The sequence below is a fragment of the Aphelocoma coerulescens genome, chromosome 8 (genome assembly GCF_041296385.1).
Source record: "Aphelocoma coerulescens isolate FSJ_1873_10779 chromosome 8, UR_Acoe_1.0, whole genome shotgun sequence".
In the NCBI taxonomy this organism is placed as follows: Eukaryota; Metazoa; Chordata; class Aves; order Passeriformes; family Corvidae; genus Aphelocoma; species Aphelocoma coerulescens.
The window spans coordinates 4,917,265-4,941,100 of NC_091022.1; the positions used below are offsets into that span (position 1 = coordinate 4,917,265).

Below are 23,836 nucleotides of genomic sequence, written 5' to 3' on the forward strand. Positions count from 1 at the left end.
ACATCACAAGTGGTGGCTGACAATGAAAATTGATGGTGATGCATAAAGGCATCTCCATCCCTAAGAAAACCGGAACAGCAGCTTGTGTAATCCAGAGATTTACTTAATTAAGGAACATCCCAGCACCGTTCTATTTGATCATCACTCCTTTACTTCCCTCTCCCTCCCAGCTTTGCCTTTGATTAGCAGAGCCCTGATAAGAGACTTCGTTCAAAAGAAAGCAGAGAGTGGGAAGGTGATTTAAAGGTGAAGTGTGGCTGGTGATTTAAAAACTGAAAAGAGGCAGTGGGAATGTCTCAGAGAGGCCGGAAGCTGGGATTATCCTGTTTGCTACAGGCAAGGTGAGAAGCTGGAGAGGGCTCATCTGCAGCTGAGATATATGTGCAGGTGAGGAATATACCTACAGCTTAATGCCTCTGCCTGCTTCTGATGAGACAAGATCATTATTCACAGTATTTTAAAGCCCTTTCTGTGTGAAACCTCAGAATGGCCCAACTTCAGTGTTTTGAAACATGCTTCTCCACTGAGATTCTTGAAGAGTGTTAGAGAAATGGATAAATATTATAATATATGACGAAATATCATGTACATCGCACAGCGGAGACACTGAAGCTGTATCTAACGTAATCTACAGGCTTCCTATTTCTTGATCAAGGCGGCCTCTGAATCTGGAGGAAGCACTCAGGGAAATTGCACGGGAAAGTGTACGCTGCCTTCCAAGTGACCTTGGCACTTTAAATCAGGAAGCAAACATGGATCCTCAGACTTCACCCAGCCCATGGTTTATTTATGATGCTCTTGCAGCAGCTCTCAGGCCCAGCCATGAATCAGGAGCTTGCAAACACATAACAAACAGACAGGGCTTCAAATACCCCTCATTTATCAGCAGGGATGTTTAAAAATTAATTTCCCTGGAAAGATAGAACTTATCCTGAAGAGTGTGTGGGTATATTTTTCATCCAGCTGGGAAAATGCCGTTCCCAGAGGGATTCCAGGGAGATGGAGTAAGGTGGGATGAAGCTGGCATGGCCTCACACAGGGGGCAAGCTGCCAGGGAGAGTTCCAAACACTAAACACGGTATTTTTGGGTCAAATAGACATGATGCCTTGAACTACAGCCCAGACTGATGAAGAGTCATGGCTGAGGGAGTGCTATAGCTGAGGGGGTAACATGGCTGAGGGGGTGTTACAGTTGAGGGAGTGTTGTGGCTGAGGAGGAGTCATGGCTGAGGAGTTCATAACTGAGAGGGATCCACGGCCGAGGGGGAGTAATGGCAGAGGGGGAGTAATGGCAGAGGAGGTGAAATGGATGAGGGAAAGTCGTGGCTGAGGGGTGTTATGGCTGAAAGGGGGCGATGGCCGAAGGATGAAACGGCTGAGGGAGTGTTACGGCAGAGGAGGAGTAGTAACCGAGGTAGAGCTGCAGCTGAGGTGCTGCCATGGCTAAGGGAGAGTCACGGCTGAGGCAGTGTCACGGCAGCGCGGGTCTCATGGCTGAGGGGGTGTCGTGGCTGAGAACAGGCAGCGCCAGGTTTGAAAAATAAAGGTTACTGAACCGGTTGTCCTCGTGGCTGAGCGCTGCAAGCAACGCTGGAGGCGGCAGCCAGTACCGGCAGAAAGGAGCACGGCGGTTCCGCCCCAACCACCTCCTCCGCCTCACCCTCCAGGGGCACGGCGCCTCTTCCTGCTGGCCCTCAGCCGGGGGGGGCCGCGGCTAGAGCGCCCTCGGGCACGGAGGGCGGGGGGCCGGATCGTTTCGTGGCCGAGCGGAGCCGCCCCAGCACCGCCTCCTCCCCTCCCCGCTCTCCTCCCGCCCCGCGGAGGCGGAGGGTCCAGGGCGCAGCGCCGTGCGTGTGCCCGTAGCTCTCGTGGCCGCGCTTCTCCGCTCCGCTCTCCTCCCGCAGCCTTCCCTCGGCAGCGCCGCGCCTTCCGCTCTCTTCGCTCCCTCCGCTCTCTCCTCTCCGTCCGTTCCTCCGCTGCCCCTTCCCGGCCGGCCCGGGCTGCTCCTGCGAGTCTTCTTCCCCCGCAGTCCGGAGGCTCCCAATATGTTCAGCGCCGTCCGCGCTCAGAGGCACCAGGTACGGCGGGCGGGGGCTGGCCAGGGGCCGTGCCGGCCGCGCTTTGTTTGGCGCTGGGGAGCGGGTGGAGGCGGCGGCCCGGGCGACCGCCTCGCACTCGGGGAACCGGTGCCCCTGCGGACCCGCCGCGCTTTGTTGCTTGTTCGGGGCCCGTTTTCTTGGGCCTCGGAGTTGTCCGCATGGCCTGAAGGGCGTGAGGCCGCTCCCTCTGTGCCGGGGGAACGGGCGGGCCCCGGCGGCCGCGGGGTGCGGTGTTGCCCCCGGCCGGGAACTCCCGGGTTCCCCGCGCGTTCGGGTGCGGTGCCAAGGTCAGGCGCTGCCTCTCCAAGCGCCACGCTGCAGCCGCGGAGTGGCACCTTCCTGAACCCTTAGCGTGGGGGGATGGGGCGGTAAGAGAATCGCGGGAATCCTGGACTTTGAAGGGACTAGCCGCTCCGGGATGAGCAACGTGTGCTGACGGCTGGTTGCCAATGTCATGACGCTCCTTGTCAGCTATACCAGTTCTAGGAAGTGGGGGATAATAAAGCAAAAACAGTGGCTGCCAGCCCACATTAGTGCTTCTGGGAAAAGCTGGTGAGGGTGAATGACCAGAGCGGTTTGGTTTTGGTTTTTTGGGGGTGGCTGGGGAGGTGTACAGTATTTTCTGCCTGCATGCACCAGTTCCCAGAGCTTTTTAGAATTTTTAGAGGCGCTTCAAGGTAGAAAATGCCTTTGCATTGGCACTTTTCCTTTTCCTTTACCCAGCATTCCCACAGACAATAAAACCTGAGTTGGTTATAATTTCATACAGGGTAGAAAAATGTTGACAGTGAGAGGCGAAGCATCCGAGTTATTTCCTAAGGAGATGAGTGGTGATAGACTAATGGAAATAGAGTCTCATGTCTCTCCTTATTTGTGCGCTTTGTGAAGGGAGGACTTTTTTTGTTGTTTGCAGTGATGGGTGGGTAGACACCACATTTATTCTCTTCTGTCAGCAAGCTTAAATAAAAGAAAGCGAGCAGGATGTGGTGCTTTGATGGTGAGATTGGTGTAATTTTAGAAAGCGGATTTTGTAGCCACAAGCCTGACTCCTGGAGCACAGGATACAACAGTCAGGGAATACTTTCCAGTTAGGAAGCTGTGTGTTAGCTGCTGTAATTAGGTCTAATTTTGTCTTCCTCAGCTTGAGTTCTTAAGGACCAGGAGATGGTAAGAAAGGCAAAACTGCCCAGAATGGGGGTGGAACACAAGGAGGACATACATACAAAAATCACTGATTTGGTTGTGTGACATATGTTTGGAGAACTGTGGGAAGTGTGCATTAGTAGAAAAAATAAACCCAGGGGGTGGGGAAAGGGGAGGAAAGAACTCAGATTTTAGTAGAGTGCATGTGAGGCAGAAGGTTGAAAAAGAGATGTAGATAAAGACTGTGACAACAACAGCAAAAGTACAACGTGGGAAAGGAGAGGAAAGGCAGAACCAGTATGAAAAGGGAACTAATGACCAGAGCTAGGCTCCGAAGTCTGGGAGGCCAGTCCTGGAAACCAGTGCTGAATGGGCAGCCAGGGTGTTACAGCTGAGGGTTGTCGCTGGAAATGCAGTAACATTCAAGCATGAAGCCTGCTGCTTATAAATTTTTAAAGTCTGCATGCATAAATGTGTTTGGAAGCGCTCTCTAGGCTTGCTCTCTGTAGAGGACAGTCCAAGCATTGCATCTTCCAGGGCTGCACGTAAGAGATTTTGAAAAATGTCCACAGTACTCTGTCCTTCCCCTTTCAGTTCCTAACCAGTGATAGCAAATATTCCCTCTTCTCTCCCTCTCTCCTCATTGTTGGCATGGGAGCACGACTGAGGTTGATGTGCAGGTGAAATAGAACAATTGTCTGCAAGTCATAGTTATCAGTGAGACTAAATCTTTAGTGGAAAGCAACTGAAAAGTGAATAAGCAAAACAAAATTGTTGTAAATTCCAAGTCTTACTTGAGATTACTGGTATAAAGAGGTTGAGCCTATTTAGTGGTGTAAAGTATGTTGGTAAGTGTCTTGGTCTGTGGTGTTTTGCCTAAATGCAGGCTCAGATGTGAAAAGATGGTGTGTTTTTACCATAAATAAATGCTAATGTATGAAAAAAATATTTTGAAGATGTTTGGTTTTATCTTCTGATATAGGTAATGGACTGTGAGCAGTCATAGGTGTGACCTACATTTCTTCTGAGCTGGGCTGTCACAAGCCAGAAAGCACCGACTGGGTGTTAAGTTCCATTTTTGTTTCACAAGTGTCAATCAAGTGTCTGTCATTATATCAGCAAGTATTGACTTTAGGTCAAAAGATTAACAAGTATCTCTCCCAAAGTAGTGCTTTACCTGTGAATTGAAGAAGTAATACCTTAATTTGACTAAAAGGTTTGTGCAGAATTGGCACAGAGCAAATACTGCACATGGAAAATGGGCTCTATTAAAGACGAGAGGTAAAATAGATGGTCCCTGTGTTGTTTAGGTCATGGGCAAGGTGACTTCTGCCTCTGGGGCTTGTTGTCTCGGTGGTCACCTGAGAGCACAGCTCCTGCAAGAAGCTCTGCGGGAGAGAGGCCTAGGGCAGCACTGAGGATCACTGTGTCTCAGTATCATTGCTATTTAGGTGAGTCTTCTTGAATGTACCTTTAAATGGGCATACAGTGAAATAGAGGAGTTTAAAGGGAGGGAATCTCCCTTCTGGAAGTCCGGATGTGCAGCCAGTTTATCTCTGAGTGCATTATAATCTGTGACTTGCTCATCGTCCAGTGGTACACATACATGGCAAAGGAAAATCTCAGTCTGTGCACAACATGAGGTGTTCAGGAAACACAGTTACTACAACAAGGTTGTGTTTAAAATTGAGCAGCTGGGCAGACATTTGAGTCCTGGCATTGTTCTGCCTGGGAACAGCTGGGGTGCTGGAACACCATGGGGATGTTCCATGGCTCAGGCCTGCCTGAGCCCAGTGTGATCGGCCCTTGATCCAAGGGGGTCTCCAGCTCCAACACCAGTACCAGTCCTTACTGTTCAAACTACAACAAAAATACAGTTTAAGGATTTCTCTTATTTTTTTTGCATCAGTTTAAAAGTAAGTGCAGGGAATAGCTGCTCTCAAGTAGGAGTTTTCTCCAGTGGAATGTGTTGGTCCCATCTGGGATGATAATTCTGTAGTTTTAATGTGTTTAGAGAAGTGCATTTGGATGGAGCTTGAACAGTCATTGTGTCAGAGGCACCAGGCTTTACCTGGCTGACAGTCATCTGGGAACATCTCACTTGGCTTAAAAAAAATACAAAATCCTGGATAATTACAAAAAATGCCGCAGAATTCTTGATGTGCTGAGCTAAAAGGGAATATAGGCAAGGGGGGGAAGGTAACAGCAAAGTGATTTAGATTTTTAAAAATAATTTAAGGGAACGAGTTTGTTTGCAGTACCTGTTTATAACCTTTAATGCAGAATAGGCAGTGTTCTTGACTTTGCAGTGAATTTTGGCTGATAGTTTGGGTTGTGTTCTAGCAGAAGTACTCCAAACCAAAATATGGAAAGTTGTGAATCTGCTTGTGCTATTTAATGCTGTTTTGAGTAATAATATTAGCCATGACACACACAACAGCGTTGAAACTCTGTGGCAGCAATTAAGATGTTTGAGTTCCTAGATATTCAGATTGGACAATACCATTAGGGGCATAAATGCATCTGCGTGGGATTGGTGTCTTGCACAAAGGAGGACTTTAAAAGAAAAATCTTCAGTTTCAATCCAGAACTATTTTGGATGACCTTCTTAGGTCTACAAGGTCCCAAGCAAGTACATGTGGCAGAGTTAGAACACTGGAAATAAAACTGATGTGTTACAGCAGAATGTGACAAAACATGCCCAGAGATGTAAACAGAGCGAGGCTGATTGTGGGATTTAGTTGGAATTGTTTGACTATCTGTCCTGTGACTCGGAATGTTTTGTTGTGTTGAGTCTTTGGGGAAGGTGTGGACATCAGGCTGTTGGGTTCTGTTTTTGAGAAGTTTGCTTGCTTTAAAAGTTGCAGTGATTATGCCAATTGTACCAACGGGGAAAGGGATGACTGCCAAACGCCTAATTAAACAATATTTGTTAAATAGAGCTTGGTGTCAGCTTCATAACTTGCCTGTAGGATTGCAACAAAAATACACCTTTATTGCGTTAGATTTCTTTTCCCAGCAAAGCTCACTGGCATCGCAGTGTGTTTCAGGGAGTTGTGTCTCGGGGTGCTGCTTCTGCAGTGCCCCAGCATTCCGGACTGCTGCGTTCCCAGACGCTGCTGTGCTCGCTCGGGAGCAGGTGTTCCCTTCTCCCGGCTGTGTGGCTGTGCCTGCTCCAGCAGCCAAGCTCAGTGAGTGTTGGCTCTGCCTGCGCAGTTCTCTGCCGGCTGGAATATTCTGCGTGCCCGGCTGTGGGGATGGGGGGGCAGTGTCCCGTGGAGCTGGTCCGTGGTGGGATAATGCCCCCTGCCGCTGCCGGGAATCAGCCTCCTGCTGGAGCTCCCAGGCTGCCCGGGCACCAGGCAGGTACTGCTCCTGCCAAAGTCACCACCGAGCTGAGCCCTGGCCATGCACCAGGGTCACAAGGTTCTCTTCTCTACAACGGAGGGCACTTTCAGTTTTTGACAAGGAGAAATGAGCTGCACCTATTTTTAGGAAACCCAGTTCCCAGTGTGGCATTTATTCTGTAGATACAAATATAGTGTTGGAACTGAAGTGATTGATGTTTTCCTGAGGTGGTACCAGGGTCATGGAAAGTTCCAGAATGAGTGTTGCCTGTTCCCTCCCTGTTGCTGCTCCTCCTCCTCCTCTTCTCCCCTCCCCGAAAAATCCTTGCATAAAGAGCCCACCAGCATGTGGATTCCCAGCAAAGCCACCCTGGTCTGCACTGCCGGTGCAGAGCTCAACCAGAACCCAACAGATTCTGTTCCCAGCGTGGCAGAGAGAGTTTTTACCAAGGAAGGCTGTCATACAGATAGTGATTCCTGACTTTATACATCTTTCTGGAAGTAGCGGAGACTGGAGACATGCCCAGTCATTTCAGACATGTCCTTAATCCATCTTCAGACAATTTTAGGCATTCGGTAGAAGAAGGCTATAAGTAGATGAGCACAAGAAGAGCCAAAGGTAGGAGGCTTGTGGATTGTGTGCTTTTAGAAACTGGAGTCATTTTTGTTGGCGTTACATGCAAGTTACCTACTTGTGCAGGCAGTAATGATAATAGGACGTGCTGAAGGGCAGAGTAGGTAAGGGATTGGCTAAAAATGGGATTCAGCTCTTCCAGCTTTTTCTGTAAGTACTAGTTTAGCCCTTTTCTTGTCTCCGGGGGTATAATGGTGATGTGGTTGATCTCTTATTAGGCATGAGGACATATTGGTGTCAATATGGAATTTTTCAGGCTGTTTGCTTTTTGTGGAAAAAAACCCACCTTTTTTTGTGAAGAAAAACTTGTTTATTTGGGTCAGGAACATGCATCGAGTTTTATATGAAATACGTGGTGGCACTGTTTTCCTTACTTGATACCTTCTCCTTTATTGCAGGTTATGATGCATGATTATCACAGAAGAAATTCATGTCTATAGCTCATAAGGACTTTATTACATCATCTTCAAGCCTGATAGTTTTGGAATCCATATTGCAGCTGCAAACACACGTCTGCTTTTGCATTTCCACAAACATCTTCCTTGTCAGGACATCCCGAAACTCAAGTGCTCTGTTCTAACACAGTGATACCATTGGGCTATTTTAAATTTACAGTCATATATTTGCTGGTAAGTTGTACCATTAATTGTGTATATAGTAGTCAGTACTTCTGCTGAAATTATGCAGATTTAAAATCTTGGTGTCCTTTCTTTAATAAAACATGACAAATGGATATTTGTAAGTAAGATTATTGTTGCCAGTTTAGGGTTGAATACTCACAGTAGTAAGTGAACTTAAAATAGGTGGATTAACACTAGAAGTATTTTATGGGAGCCTTGCTATTTTCATGACTGATTTTTGCAATCCACTTTTTCTGGTTTGGAGTTTTCTTATTTAGTGTGATCTTCAGAATTTTCTTAAACTTGAGATGGAAAAACAAATTGTTGTTGGTAACATTAATAGAATTCCACATATGCTTTCCTTTAAAATCTTTAAGGTAACTGTACTTCTGTGTATGTTAGCAGCTCAAACTTACAAATCTGATTTTTTTTTTAACATTACTATTTCAAATTCATTAGGTCACCTCAGGGTAATAGTTTAGTATTCTTAATTAGCTTCCTATTTAGAAAGTGGTTAACTAAAAAAGAATCAATTAAAGGAGCTATAAAATAGCTTCCAGATAAAAAAGTTAAGTTTCCTGAAGTTATTTTTCCGGTCTTGGACTGGTTTCCCTGAGGTGGTATGTTTGTATATGGCCAAGGTCTTCAGAGGAAGATGTTCTAGCTTTGCAATGGCTTAAAATACATTATTGTTTTTCAGAATTTATTAAATTCTGTCTGTTTTGTTGGTCATAATATTCTTTCATGACTCCCAGCTGCTCTAAAATACTGAATCATTACTCATAAAATTAAACAGAAAATGTTTCTTTATCTATTCTACTTCACTAGCTACTTTAAATTCTCAGTTCTTATTTTTCAGTGTAGCTGGGTTTTGCGTCTGCAAAAAATGCAGCTGGACCAAGGGTGATAGGGAGCAGAAAGTGGTGATGAATAATGATAGCTGGGGATGGATCTACCAAAAAAGATCTTTAGAGAAGGGGATCCGTGTAATCCAGTGGCTCCCAGCTTGCTCCCACAGAGCTGGCACAGGTTCTGCCTGTGGTTTGAACCCAGTACCTGCTGAAGTGATGTGGATGCATTAAAAGTTGTAGCCTCAATCCTGGAAAATCACTAATCCATTAATTCCCCTGCATGTTTGTTTGCAAACAGTGTGTTGCCAGTACTGCTGTACTGAAGCAAGATGCTGTGTGTGTAACCTTTACCCATTGTGTGTGCAGCCACACCAACACCAAAATGATTCCCAACGGATATTTGATGTTTGAGGATGAGAACTTCATCGAGTCGTCTGTTGCCAAACTCAACGCCTTACGGAAGAGCGGTCAGTTCTGCGACGTCCGCCTCCAGGTAGCTGTGCCCTGCCCCGGTGGGGTGCCTGGGGGGGTGTGGGGGTTGCACCACATGAAGCTGTTTCTTCAGTGACTGGGAGATGTGAGATTTTAGAAGCCCGTTTTTCTGAAAAATGCATACTAAAAACCACCAAAATGGGGAGTGCTTTGAGAGAAGTGATGCTTACTTTTAGCTGGAGACTGTTGATTGGAAAAATGGGTTTGAACTATGGCACTCACTTGAGTAGGCCTTCATACTGTGAAAATACAAAGGTAATTACAAAAAATCCTCACCAGCACATGGGCTTCTTGTTTGTGTTTGACATAAAGGTGTGTGGACACGAGATGCTGGCGCACCGAGCTGTGCTGGCGTGCTGCAGTCCCTACCTGTTTGAAATCTTCAACACTGACAGTGACTGTCATGGGGTTTCCCATGTGAAATTCGATGATCTCAACCCAGAAGCTGTTGAAGTTCTGTTGAATTATGCCTATACTGCTCAGTAAGTAGTTCTCACAGTAACTAGAGAGAGGGTAGACTTCTATTTGAAAAATCAGAATAATAGAGGCAAATTCTATCTTTAATAGGTTAAAAGCTGATAAAGAACTGGTGAAAGATGTATACTCTGCAGCAAAGAAGTTGAAGATGGAGAGGGTTAAGCAGGTATGGTTCTCAGCTCTTCTGGAAGTCCATTCTGCCTTCTCAGGCTGACAGCATCGCACCTTTTGGTGTTAGTGAGCCAAAACCTGATGATTCTGTGGAAGAAGAGCTCAGCACAAAGCTCCTGTAGATGTTCCTTAGCACGGTATTGATTTGGCGCCAGCTGGATGTGTTGTTTCAACTTGAGCTGTCTTGGTGCCAGAGTGTTCTCTGAAGTTACATTTTGTATTTGTGCACCTGTGTAAAAAAATCAGCTTTGAATCTTGGCTCATTCCTTACCTTCAGGTCTGTGGCAGCAGTGCCATGTGTGGTTGTGTTGGGAGCATGAACAAACCTGTAAATCTGTCAGAAAAAGAATAATCCACACACTCCTGAACATAAATTTGGTAGTGCTTGACTTTGGAAATACCCTTGGCTGCAGATAGGGGTACTCTTTACTAGGGAATTGGGATTATTAGCTCACCTGACTGAGAAATAGTTTTGGATAGGTGTTCAGTAGAAAAGCGTGGGGTCAATGTAGATGTCCGTAGCTTCCAAATCTGTCTGACTTTTTCATTTAAGATGTGCGTATTCCTGTGGAAGGCAACATTCCCTCTACAGCACTGGCATGGGGATGACAGCAGACAGTCACTGCACTGCAGTTAGAAAACAGCTGCTGCTGTATGTTGGGGTAGATAATTTAAATGTATAAAAACTTCTGTGCTTGTACGCTAAGCCGCAGCTCTTTCCTTGCCAGGTTTGTGGTGACTATTTGCTCTCCAAGATGGACGTGCAGAGCTGCATCTCGTACCGGAACTTTGCCAGCTGCATGGGAGACTCTCGGTTGTTGAACAAGATCGATGGCTACATTCAGGAACACCTTGTAGAGATTTCAGAACAGGAGGAATTTCTCAAGCTCCCACGGTTAAAGGTTAGCTTAAGTTTGTAGAATTCCTTCTGGTACAGGATTTCCAAAATGCAACCTGAGAAGCAACTAGGATTTCCTTTCCCTTTTGGGGGAAGGAAAGCTTGGTCTACTCACTGCTGCCAACAGTGTGACAGTTCTGGATCTGTGTCCTGTTCTTACTGCTGTGAACCTTAACTGTAGAGAACACATGCTGTCACCCTTTCCAGGTGTAAAAGGTGATTGTGTTTAAATGTGCTTCCTAGTTCCATAGGCTGAAAGCATCCTGTGGTGTTTTCTGGCTCTGTGGTAAAGTGAGAGTTGTGCTCACTGTGTAAAGTACAGCATGCTACAGGGTAATTCCTAGAGAGTAAATCATCTTTTCTCCTCTCCCTCAAGCTTGAAATAATGCTGGAAGACAATGTTGGCCTACCCAGCAATGGCAAATTGTACACAAAGGTAATCAACTGGGTACAGCGCAGCATCTGGGAGAATGGAGGCAGCCTGGAAGATCTAATGGAAGAGGTTAGTCTTTAAGAAAATGGGATTATGGGATTAAACATTAAAAAAACCCAAAAAAAACCCAAGGAAAAAACCAATATGAAGGATGATCCCATTTTACTTTTTATTTTTTTTATTTTTTCACTTTTTTAACTATGACCCTAAAGAATTTAAATTTTGCTGTAGGTACCCTTAAGCTGAGAAACTGGGGGGGTGTTCAGGTGAGCTGAATGCACTGTTCAGTCTGGTCTTCACTTTCCTTTTTGCTCCCTGTTGCTGTATAGTAGCCTCAGAGTGGCCTGTATCTGCTTTAGTTTGGGGAGGTGGTACTGAGACTTGCCATAGATTGGTGTTTTCCTTTGCAGGTTTTGCTTGTAAATGCACAGTAGGTAAAAGCTTCTAATGGTTGTTCCTCCCCGTTGGTTTATCTCCCCATAGGTTTATTAACAAAACTAGGATACCAAGGCTGAAGAACCAAGAAGAGCCTCAAGTGTATTGACACGTACAGAAGCAGCAGTCCTGCCCCAGTGCTCCTAAGAAAATCCGCTGTGGGCAGAGAACGATCATGATGATTTAATGGTGTTTACTTACTCCTTTACAGGATGCATTATTATGAAACTTGTGTGTTGTTAAATGGCTTTATTCATGAATACTAATGGTAGATGTCGCCTGGGCAGTGTTTAATGGCAAAATTAGCGGGCAGATAAAATTCTCAATTGGCTCCAACAAATGGACTTTACCAAATCTCATGAAACATCGGAATTTTCCAAGTCTGTTATTACAAGCACGAAAGATCCCCAGAAACACTTGTCTAGGCAAAAGTATATGTTGATGCTGTCATATTATCTCAAGTGTGTATTTCCTCTTGGAGAAACTCATTTAAAAGCTTGATCATGTTGAAATTAAGATGCATTTCATTGAAACAGCTGCATCTGATTTCAGTGGTGGACAACAGTTTCTTCCAGAACTTAAATTTGTGTTGTCTTCCCTCATTCCCATACCTTTCTTTTAGAGCCCACTGTTGGCTTCTCTTGGCCTTTTTTGATGGAGATAAATATGTATATTTTTCAGAGCAGAAAACTTGTGTGCAGGGATAAGGAAAATGCTTGCATGAGACTGTGAATTTGTGTAACTTTGCAAATTAATGTGCCTTTTGCTTGTCTAATGTTTCTGTGCTGGGAAAACAGTAGAAGCCCATGGAAAATGAAGATTTCTCTCAAGCTGAGAAAGGAAGGAACCTTCACCCCCTGTTTGAAGATTGCCACCATGACATCTGCTTCCTTTTAGTTTTGCCACTGTGCAAGCTTGAGATGAGCTGACGAGCATTGTGGTGTCTGGGGTAATGTGCCTGTAGCTGAGGAGCATGGAGACAGCAGCCACATGGGTGTTCTGTTGTTGTTTTTGCAGGTGCAAACGCTGTACTACTCAGCTGATCACAAGCTGCTTGATGGAAATCTGCTAGATGGACAGGCTGAGGTGTATGGCAGTGATGATGACCACATTCAGTTTGTGCAGGTACAAATTGCAGACAGTCTCAGGTAACCCCAGGTAGACTGGAGCAGTTTACAGCACACCTGAAGTCCTGTGTTCTGCTGGCAGAGAAGGCAGCAGGTGCTGTAGTGGAGAAGTGCACCATGAGAAGGTGTCTGGCAGGAAGCTGCTGCAGGCCATGATGTGCTCTCAGCTTCTGTCTCTTTGGCAGGCTGGGCTGACTCTCGGCCCTTGCAAAACAGTGCTCTAATTCTGACTTCAAAATCAATCCTGGCTGTTAGAAGAAAGAAGAGGCAGACAAGCACTCAGCGGTAGGAAGTCAGCTGAGACCTTGTAGAGTTCCCAGAGACTGTAGAGAAACACAGACTGCTTGGCTTGCAGTGGGGAATGTGTCTGTTAAATTTGGCCCAGAAAAAGATTCCAGATCCAAGTTCTAATCCTTGAGCTGCCAGCGTCCGCTTCTTTTGTTCAGCTGCACTGGTGGTGTAGCTGCCAGATCTCTCTGATGCTTTGACTGAGTGCAAATCACTCCTGTGCTTTTTGAGAGGTCTTTCTAAATGGCTTTTTTTTTTTTATTTCTAACCAGGTGTAATCCTTGAACTCCAGAAAACCACATGGCTTAGTACAACGCAGGCTAAGATAGAGAATGAAAAAGGACTAGCAGTTGTAAATTATCAGTTGCTTTATACAAATGAACTTGGTTTAAACTTATGATTTTGAAGCAAATACATTGTGATATTTTATAACAGTGAAACATGTTCACACAAAAAGTTTCCTTCTTGAAATTTTTAGCTATTGTGTATGTAAAACACTGTCGATCCCAGAATGTGGATTTTAGAAATGAAATGAGAGGAAAAGGAAAAGCCAGCTAATTTTCCAGTTTCTTAATTGTTTTTAGGAAGCCTTCACAGAGTTCTCCACCTCTGCATACCACTTGTAATGCTTAGAAGCAGAGAGGTGAATGTTCAGAAAGTTCATTTTCAGAAATAAGACCAGGACTTCTCAACGTTTTTCTACAAATCCTTTCTGATAAGAAAAATCACCAACTTCAGACATCCTAAACAATTGAGAGATTGTTTATTGATATTGATTTTTGTATCAATTGATTATTAGTAGTATCAATTATTATTATTATTATTATTACTATATTAGTATCAATTGATTATTGATACTAAGAAAACCCTGGATGCCAATTCTGGAAAAAGCGTAACTTTTACATTTTTAAATTACAAAACTTTGTATTTTCTGTTGCCATCGAGCCAATTGTAAGATAAGAGCATAAGTGGTTAATTGGATGAAGGTTCAGAAATAACAAAAATGTTCTCCACAAGCACACTGGTTGGCACGGTGAGCTGAGCTTAGCAATCCAGCTCCTCAGTGTGAGGTTATCTGAGTTAGGTGATGTGTTTCAGAAGTCTTGTGACAGTTTCCATGGAGATCAGGCTCCAGGGAACTGTGCAAGCATCGCAAACTTGGGACTGTGGTCATAAACTCTGCTGCTTAAACAGAATAGACAGCATGGTAACTTCCTGTGCTTCAGGAAGAGCCTCAACAACCCAGCCAACTGTGCTGAAACTGGAAATTTTGTGGTTTTTCTTAATTGAGCAAAATCATGTAAGCTACAGTATAAATTTAATTGGAGATGAAACGAAAGCAGAAATCTGTTAATGGAAAGTATCAAGGGAGTAAAATTCAAGAAACAGCTTATCTGAGCGCAGAGGGGAACTGAGGCGAAATTAATTTGTCTTCAGGGAATGAAGAGAATAGTTAATTCACTTCCAAATAGCATTATATAATTAACTCAAGTTCCAGAAGCAGAGCTTGGGAGTGAGGCTCCTAGGTGGTAGCTCACTTCTCTGCAGCTGCCTGTAGCTCTTTCATTACATTTGTAAATCCTGCTAGGAATGCACACTCACTTTCAGGGATTTGCAGTCCAGCACCAGCAGTAGAAAGCTGCAGTCACAGGATGAAGTGAGTCCCAGGAGAAAAGTGTAGGGTGGTTTTTGGCCACTGTTGCTGGGCAGGCAAGATGTTCTGCTGAAAATATAGGTGTGCTATAAATGCTGCTCTGCGGAGGTGGTAGACAAGTCTGCTCTGGAGTGGCTACGTAGTATCTCAGAGAAGCACAGGTAGAAGGAGCTGTAGTCTCTGGCTAGGTTTCTGTAGCTGCCTTTTGATTTTGCAGAAGAGGCCACCACGTGAGAATGATCACAAGCAGATCAGTAGCAGCTCCTCTGGAAGTCTTTCTCCAAATGCTACTGTTCAGAGTCCTAAACACGAGTGGAAAATCATTGCTTCAGAGAAGACTTCGAGTGAGTAACAGGGGCAGGGGTTGTCTAACAGATGTGTCTGGTCTCGGGTACCTGCCACCTCCTGCTCCCTGGGGATTTCCTTCACATCTCTGAGGAATGCTGAGGTGTCTTTTCTTACTGATTATACAAGTCAAGTAATTTGTAGGGTGCTTCTGATGTACCTGGGCTAAACTGGGATTACATACATCTCAGTTCTTTATCAACCAAATCCATGGTGTGTATCATTTTCCTAGAAAATCCTAAGGAGATAGGCAGTCCACAGTTAATTAACAGAGCTGTTTGGTCTGTGTGTGTGAGGAGACTCCCAGCAAATCTTGAAGTTGCTGTCGTATGTCCTTTGAGCACTCTTTTAGTATCTAAAGCATAGTTGTTGATAACTAACACTTTTTCTAACGCTTGGAACCAGTAACCTGAAAAAATGAAGTTTCCATGCTGCCAAGGGGAGCGGCACAGCCAGCAGAGCCCACTTGGCACCCAGCTCAGTCCCCCTTCACGTGGCGCCCTGCTGACGGTGGCGGTGTGCTGTCCCCGCAGGTAACACGTACCTGTGCCTGGCTGTGCTGGACGGGGTGCTGTGCGTGATCTTCCTGCACGGCCGCAACAGCCCCCAGAGCTCCCCCTCGAGCACCCCGCGGCTGCTGAAGAGCCTGAGCTTTGAGCTGCAGCCCAGCGACCTCATCGAGAGGCCCATGTGCCCCATGCAGTATGCGCGCTCGGGGCTGGGCACAGCCGAGCTGCATGGCAAGCTCATCGCTGCGGGTGAGCCAGGGTGGGGGCACCAGGCCGGGGGGTGGGCTGGTGCCTCTGAACATGGGGCCAGTAACCTCTCGCTTGCAGGGGGCTACAACAGGGAGGAGTGCCTGCGCACCGTGGAGTGCTACGACCCCGAGAAGGACACCTGGACGTTCATCGCACCCATGAGGACACCGAGGGCCCGGTTCCAGATGGCGGTGCTGATGGTGTGTGGGGTGGGGAGCAGGCCTGTGGGACACTGTCCTGCCTGGGCTGAGCTGAACGGGACACACTGAACAGGATGGCTCTAGAAGTTGTTTCTCTGTAGTTCCACGGTTACCCAAGCGATCAGGAGCTGAATGCGGTGTGCTGAGAGGTGACGGGTGTTGGTTTGTTCCTCTCAGGGGCAGCTGTACGTCGTGGGTGGATCAAACGGCCACTCGGATGACTTGAGCTGTGGAGAGATGTACGAGCCCGAGATTGATGACTGGATGCCTGTCCCAGAGCTGCGGACGAACCGCTGCAATGCAGGTGAGGCCTCTGCAGCACTCGGACCGCGGGGTGGAAACTCAGCCAGTTGTGACTCACTTCCCATGCTTTCCTGTACCAACAGGAGTGTGTGCCCTGAATGGAAAGCTGTACATTGTGGGTGGTTCTGATCCCTATGGCCAGAAGGGACTGAAGAACTGCGATGTGTTTGATCCTGTAACAAAGGCTTGGACGAGCTGTGCTCCCCTTAACATCCGTAAGTTTGTTGGGGAGCTGGGGAAGAAAGACGAGAAAAGGGCAATTGCAGAACTGCACCAAACCAAAATCTACACCAAAGCAAAGCCCCTTGGAGTCGCTGCTGCTGTGGGCTGTTGCTGGTGGCTGACTGCTGGCTTTGGTTCCAGGGAGGCACCAGTCGGCTGTGTGTGAGCTGGGGGGGTACCTGTACATCATCGGTGGGGCTGAGTCGTGGAACTGCCTCAACAGCGTGGAGCGCTACAACCCCGAGAACAACACCTGGACCCTGATGGCGCCCATGAATGTGGCACGGCGCGGCGCTGGCGTGGCTGTCCGTGATGGTAGGACTGGGACTGCTGTTCCTGCTGCCGCCTCAGGGCTCTTCATGTTTGCTCTGATGGGAGTAGAATACAAAGCTGTGCTCCTTTTTGGGCAGGAATCCAGTAGGAGCCTGGCTAGACTGCCAGTTTTAATTAAAAAACAAAAACCACTTGGTTGTGGGGCATTCACCCCACCTCTTCTCAAAGTGTCACTGTGCAGCTTCTAGAGCTGCACCTGTTTGAATTTGGATTTAACCCCTACTCTGACTCAAATTCCTGTCACCTGTCATGGGCAGGAGAACCAAAGCAGGTCCCTCCTGTAATTGCAGACCTTTACCAGGCCAAGGTCTGTGACAGCAGCTGGGGTCCCTTTGGGCTTTGTCCAGCCTTCTGGTGGGAACACAGGGCCAGCTGGTGCTGAGCAGTGAGCGTGGCTCCCTTTCCTCACACAGGAAAGCTCTTTGTGGCCGGAGGCTTTGATGGCACGCACGCGGTGAACTGCGTGGAGATGTACGACCCTGCCAGGAACGAGTGGAAGATGATGGGCAGCATGACCACGCCCAGGAGCAACGCCGGCATCACCACCGTGGCCAACACCATTTATGCAGTGGGGGGCTTTGATGGCAATGAGTTCTTGAACACACTCGAGGTCTACAATCCAGAGTCAAACGAGTGGAGCCCCTACACCAAAATTTACAAGTTTTAAGTGAATTAAATTCCCTTTTCAAACTAACAGGCTTAGTGATGTAATTGTGTTTCAGTAGAGGTACACCTGTGAATAGGGGTGGGGAGGGCATAGACGTTGCCAACAGCAACACAGAGCTTTTGCATATTGCATATTAATGTGCTGTATATATTTGTTTTGGAAAGAATATTGAGATGAAGGGGTTTTTTGTGTATTTTAGAACTTTAAGGTTTTGGGTTTAAGATTTTGATGATAACGCAAGAGAAACTAGACTGGGCATACCACTTCAGGAGCTTCCCCCAGTGTTTGTCACTTTGCACATTGGATGACTTCCTGGAGCTGTGTTCTTGGGGCAGGAAGGGTAACGTTTGTGGGGGATAATGTTTTTTCTTTCATCAGGCCTTGGTTTCCTTCAGTAACTGGAACAATCTGTAACAAGAAGCCTTATTTAAACAGATATAATGGCTATTTTTTTTATTAAAAAAAGCTGACATGCCTCTGCTAATACCTTATCTTTTACAATTGCCTTTTTATAACAGTTTTTATATACTCAGGAGAGTATTTTGTCTGTTGAAATGCAAATGGCAGATAAATGGCTATTGAAACAAAGAGACAACCTTGGAGTTCCTAGAGCCCGAGTGGGACAGTGGATTGCCCCTGCAGGTGAGCTGCTGCCTCTGCTGCAATGGTGTGTTAGTGTGTGCCACCTTCCTTAGAGCTGCACAGGGTTTCTGGACATGACACAGCCAAGACTCTCTAGGGTGGGGAAAGGATTCTGGCTCCAAGTACTTGGAGGAGAATGCAGAGTGCGCTTTCTGTACAGCAGTTTTGTTACTCGGGGTGAGCTGATCTTTGTACAACAACAACTTGGGGAGGGGGGTTCTCATGGGTTTTAAACTCTTGCCAGCTGGCAAAGAAAATGTGTTGTAGTACCTGTCTTAAGTTTATTTTTCTAATATTACCAGCTGGAAGTGTGATAGAACATGAATAACTTGATTTTGTATGTGCTCATAGTGCTGTTTTAGTTCACTTTCTCTATTCCTCTAGATCAAATGTTGGGGTGGGATGACTTGGTGTCTAATGTGTAGTGCTGCACATCTAACTCTGGGTGCCAAAACTAGCACTGACTGCTTGCTGCTGCTGCAAACACATTAAAGGTACCGTTTGGGAAACCCTCGCACCACAGGCGTGCCCTGACCTGGCTCTGTGTCCTTTTCTTCAAGGAGGCGGTGTCCAAAGAGGAGTCTGTGATATTAAAAGTGACATTTCAGATGGGTGTAGGCACAGGACAGGGGTAGGGGCTGGAGTGTCCCTTGTGCCGGCAGGAGAGAGTCAGGCTCACTGCTGGAGGGACCGAGGCTTGGAGCATCACAACCCCTGGGGTGTGTCTGGGCCAGGGAGCTTTCCCTGCTCAGGGGCTGTGTACAGAAACCTCTCTGCAGAATTGGGTAGTGCCCCACAGGGCAGGGGGTGCAAAGCTGCAGCTGGAGCTACTCCTTCACCTGGGCAGCTTTAGGGATCAGCTACACCAGTGATGGCACCAGGCCAGGTCCTGTGCAGTGGGGCAGGAAGGAGCTGGCTGCTCCAGCTTCCCACAGTAGTGGGAAAACACACCAGGCCCAGGAACTTCACTGGCCCCTACAGGCTGTGAAGCTGGTCCAGCTAAGCAGGGAGAGCCAGGAGAGTGAGGAGCACTTCTCCACAACAGCCCTTCCCAGCCAGTTGCCCACAGAGCACGGCCAGCATGTGCTGCAGCTGGGCCAGGGTTGGGACACAAGCTGTCCCCATCAGCACCTTGGAGCCACGGTCCCCACCCCGCTCCTAGGGCTGGAGAACCCTCATGGAAACAGCCCCACACAGCAACTGTGCTTCAACAGAGACTCCTCCCACCCCCCTGGCACTTGCATTCACAGGGACTGGGCAGAGCCACTCAGAATCAAACACTGTTTAATGTAACAATAAATTACATTTTTACAATCACGAGTTTACAAATACATCCAAAAGTTAATATCAAAATAGACACTCTGGAACTTTGCCAGTCAGCTCATCTCTGTACAAATACATACACAGAAAGAGGTAGTGTTAAAGGCCTTAGAAGATGGCTTTTGGAAAGTTTCACAACTTAAAGCAGTTCTGGAAAGCAACCAATAGTGCAGCCAGAGAGGGATGTCACCTGGAGAGCAGGGAGGACCAGGCCCACCTTGCAGGAGGATGGGACAAGAGCAGGATGAGAAGCTCCCCCAAGAGCACTGCCAGCAGGTTTCCACTGTATGAAGATAAAGTGCCTGCTTAAGCAAAGGAGAAACACCTTTTTCCTCTGAAAAGGGGTCTGGGACAAACACCTGCATCAGGGTGGGGGGGTTTGTTTTGTCTTTAAGGAAAAATGAGCATCAGTCTGTTCCTTTGCTCATTCTACGTCCTCTCTTAAGCCCTCACAGACACACGTTGTGCCTGTGGGTCAGTCCTTCATTTCCGGCCTTGCACTGCACTACTTCCTGCCCTCCCCAGCTTCCGGCTGACACAACAGATTCCTTTCTCTCACTTGTCACTTGTAAAGTACCAGCAACACAAAGACAGGGGTTTTCCTGTACCACCATTACCAGCTCAGCTCCTCACAGCAACGCTGGATGCTGAGAGCAGCCCAGCACAGCTGCTGCATCCCAAACCAGCACTGCTTCTCCTGGTTATCCATGGCTATCCAGCGGCACCCTCACTGAAGACAGAACATTCTAGTAGCAAACAGAATTCTCAGCAGCAATCCTGACATTTAATGTCCATGTGGAACTGTGTTTTCCCTTCAACTCCAACCCAAACCAGCACCGCTGAGGAAGAAAACGCGGCAGTTTTGGCTCCTCCAGCACTTCCCTCTCCTCCCCCTGAGGAGGTGGAGCTCACACAGCTTAGCCCAGGTCAGAGCCAGCCCCGGCTCTCGGCCTCCCTGTGCACGGATGCCTGGCACTGCTCCAGTGTCTGCTCCAGCTGTGCCAGCTGGCAGCAGCCCACTTCCAGCCTCTCCCTGGGAGACAGGAGAGAAAGGTTAGCAGGACACAGCAGAATAGAAATCTTTACAAATACTCCCTACATTTTCCAGGACATTTCCATCAAACTCAAGCAGCAGCAGTGACTTTTGTACTACAGCTGCTAAACCTGAGGATTTCACATGAGTTCCTTGCAACACCCAACCCACAGCTGCCACAGGCAGAGCTCCTTTTCCCTTCTGGGGCAGGTAAAGTGGAACAATCGGCAGGAGAGGTCACTGATCCACTTTCTGGAGAGATTTGGGATTCTGGAAGGTTCTGTTCAAACCATCATTCATACACTGACATACCCTGTACTCACGCTCAAAATAAGGATCTGGATACACCCCCTTATGACTTTCAAAAGAGGAATCTCAACCTGATCACATATAAACATGCCCTAACTTTGGTTTCCAAAAGACTCTTTCTCAAAAGACCATTTAAAAGCTGCTCCTCAAAAAAGGAAGAAAACCCCCATCACCGAGTTCCCCAAGCACAGGCTGAGGGCTGCCAGAGCAGTCTGCAAAATACTTGTTTTACTCTGCTGAGCACAAATTTCCACACACAGTTTTCTTTCTGCCTGTATCAATACACATCTAGAGCCATCAACTCATGCGGAGTGAAGCTTTTAAACTGTTTTTTATTGCTGATTAAAATAGTGATTGTCTCCCTCTGCATAACTTTGTGCCCTGATCTTGCAATCTGCACTCTGAACTTCACGGAGGATTCAGGGACCCAGAATCAGTCTAGGCAAAGGGAAGCTTTTTAGAGTAATTCACCACCCAGCCTTTCACTCAGCTGATCCTGGCCAGTGACAGCTCATTCATATCCACACAACAGCAAAAACCAGTTACCTGTCCTTTATTAGGCAGCTCAGAATTATTAAAAACCCACAATAGCATTTTAGAAACCTCCCAGAGCCTGAATTCACAAACCCTCAATGACACAAATTCATAAAGAAATGAGCCAGAAACCACTGGCATAGGAAAGAGGGCCCAACACCTCACCTCCAACAGCTGAAAATCACCATGTAGGCACTGACGCCTCATCTGCAATATAATTCTGTCCTCTCCTGCTCTGTGTTAATTGGGCATTAAAATTAAAAAGGGAATTTAAAAAATCCCCCATTCATTTTCCCTACACTGTTCCTACAAAGGGGGGATTTTTTATTGACCCGGATGATTCCTCTCATAGTACCTTGGTTAATACACGTGAAAAAGCTGCCTCAACCCCCCAGTGGGGTCAGTAACTGGCTCACCTGTACAGCTCCTGTGAAACACACTCATACAGCTCCTCAGCAGTGAATTTCAGACTGTTATTGATCTAACACAAAGAAGAAAGAATTCATGTAGTCATTTATCAAGTATCACGTCTGCTACAATTATACAGTAGGAATAGCAGATACAGCTCATGTATTCCCTAACAGGCTCTCAAGTTGAGACAGTACATTAAAAAAGACATCCTGTATCTTATAATAAAATCTAATATTACAAATTCCAGCTCTGTTTTCTAACCACTTCTGCACAAATCTAAAAGACTTTCAATAATTCTTCCTCCACTCTCAAGTTACCCAATAGTTTTATTTATATATACACATATATAAGTATATATAGATGTGTGTGTGTGTATGTACCTCAAATGAAATAGGCTCTGACTTGCATCAATTCCAAAAATGTATGTGAAGGCCCAAACCCCAAATATATTTCCCTGCATAGCAGAGCACTGCAAGCCTGAAATATGTAATGTATTAAATAGAGAAATATTCTACTAAAACCATTCATTTCAAGGCTTTTTACTCTCCACAGAAAATCATTCACACCAAGTGAGCACTCAGCAAATGATACAGGCAACTCAAATACCTGCTGAAATCCAACCAAAAATCTATCTGTATGTTCAACAGCTAATAAATAAGAGCAAAGAATCTAAATTCTTAGTGGAAATACACTGATGAGACATGACCTCAGAGCTACTTGAAATAAAAGCTGTAAGTGAAGTGACCAAACACCAAAGAAAATATCATACCTCATGTCTTCTGAGGAAGTTATAGAGGGTCCAAATATCTTGGAAACTGCTGGTTGGGGTCAAAATTCTGAAAAAGAAAAGTTTGGGGATGCTTTAAAGCAAGTAGAAAAGGAGTCTATGAAAGAGTTTAAAAAATAAGCCAGAAATCCTCAAGGGAAAAAAAAATTACTTGAACAAAAAGGAAATTATGAAGTTTGAAGAATTCTCCCTTCCACTCCTCTAATAGAATTAAAGAGCTTATTATTTCTGTGAGGACTTTTCTGGAGGCTTTTCCTAATTAAAAATTCCCTCCGTGTTTTTGTGACCCACTTCTGTATGAGGAGGGAGGAAGCCCAGCAGAAAGCCCTTTGGTGCCCACCAGCAAGGCCCATGGGCTCACGTGGAACCTCAGCAAAGCTTCCCAGGATACACAACATTCCCACCCCAGCTTTAACTCGCTCCCTCCAGATTCCCATGTGCAGCCCAAATGCTGCAATTCACTTCCCGTCTTTGCTACTTCTAATAACCACCAATTCCCACCTAAAGTGCCAAGGGCCAGCGGGATGTGGCAGCTGAAGAGAGGTGGCTTTAATGAAGCACCTCGACGGACACCCTTTTCCACAAGGCTCCAAACCAGATCCAGTAAGGAAGTTGGTTTTTAACAAAATTAAATATCCTCATCTATTTAGGCAGATACAATTCAGTTCCACCTCAGTGCAACTTTATTTGCATTCACCAGGAAAAGCAGAACCCTCCTAAATGCTGTATAATGTACCTTAAAATCAACATTAAAACACAAGTAACACCTTATAAATATTAAGAAATATTGATAAAATTCTGGTTGTTAAGTCTTACATAGTTAAATAATGATTAAAATAATGACTGGACTTGGAAAAAGAAAAAGTCTTTTGGGGAAAGCTCTATTTACTTTCCCATGGGAAAGTGCCCAAATTCTCCTCTCCCTCCTCTTGCAAGCTCTAAGCTTCATTTATAAATGAATTAATTAGGAATTGAAAAAATCGGGAAAGTAACAGAATAAGCTAAAAAATCCCAGTGTTTGAAGCAGGCTGAAGGACCACGACACAGCACAGGATTTACTGTGACTGGAGTGTCCACTGCTTTCTCTCATCATTTTTCGTAGGAATTATCACCAAAAATTAGTCACACATTCTTCCCCCCCTTCCTAAGAAGCAGTACCCAAAATGTTTGCCTTAAACCTGCCAACTATGAGTCAGGAAGGGAACCAACTGGCTGCTCTGCCTAAAAACACCTCGGAGCCTTCCCCGGGCACCTCAGCGACAATCGGCTTTGACAGCGGAAAACCCCAGAAGGGAGAAGCTGC

The 23,836-nt window shown here is 46.1% G+C and overlaps 2 protein-coding genes across 8 annotated transcripts in view; one reads left to right on the forward strand and one right to left on the reverse strand.

Annotated features, from left to right (window-relative positions):
- Positions 1 to 1,824: 1,824 nt before the first annotated feature.
- Positions 1,825 to 18,656, forward strand: IVNS1ABP (influenza virus NS1A binding protein). Of its 2 annotated transcripts, none has more exons than XM_069023804.1 (15): positions 1,825 to 2,078; positions 7,622 to 7,852; positions 9,061 to 9,187; positions 9,499 to 9,668; positions 9,754 to 9,829; positions 10,563 to 10,736; positions 11,109 to 11,234; positions 12,618 to 12,725; positions 14,887 to 15,013; positions 15,548 to 15,772; positions 15,851 to 15,972; positions 16,150 to 16,276; positions 16,359 to 16,490; positions 16,639 to 16,812; positions 17,244 to 18,656. In XM_069023804.1, the coding sequence occupies exons 3-15, from the start codon at positions 9,077 to 9,079 to the stop codon at positions 17,495 to 17,497; spliced, it is 1,926 nt and encodes a 641-aa protein (XP_068879905.1). In that variant the 5' UTR covers positions 1,825 to 2,078; positions 7,622 to 7,852; positions 9,061 to 9,076; the 3' UTR covers positions 17,498 to 18,656. The 2 variants fall into 2 exon arrangements, with proteins under 2 accessions (XP_068879905.1, XP_068879904.1); XM_069023803.1 differs by lacking the exon at positions 1,825 to 2,078 and adding an exon at positions 6,947 to 7,208.
- The window catches only part of SWT1 (SWT1 RNA endoribonuclease homolog), a 28,048-nt gene continuing 21,887 nt past the window's right edge, over positions 17,676 to 23,836 (reverse strand). For 5 of the 6 annotated variants that reach the window (XM_069023797.1, XM_069023799.1, XM_069023796.1 and 2 more), the window contains 3 exons: positions 22,516 to 22,582; positions 21,752 to 21,816; positions 17,676 to 20,492 (listed from right to left, as the gene is read on the reverse strand). In XM_069023797.1, coding sequence (XP_068879898.1) covers positions 20,387 to 20,492; positions 21,752 to 21,816; positions 22,516 to 22,582 — 238 coding nt within the window. In that variant the 3' untranslated portion in view covers positions 17,676 to 20,386. Of the gene's footprint in view, positions 20,493 to 21,750; positions 21,817 to 22,515; positions 22,583 to 23,836 lie in introns of those variants that run through there. The other variant, XM_069023801.1, reaches the window with a different exon arrangement.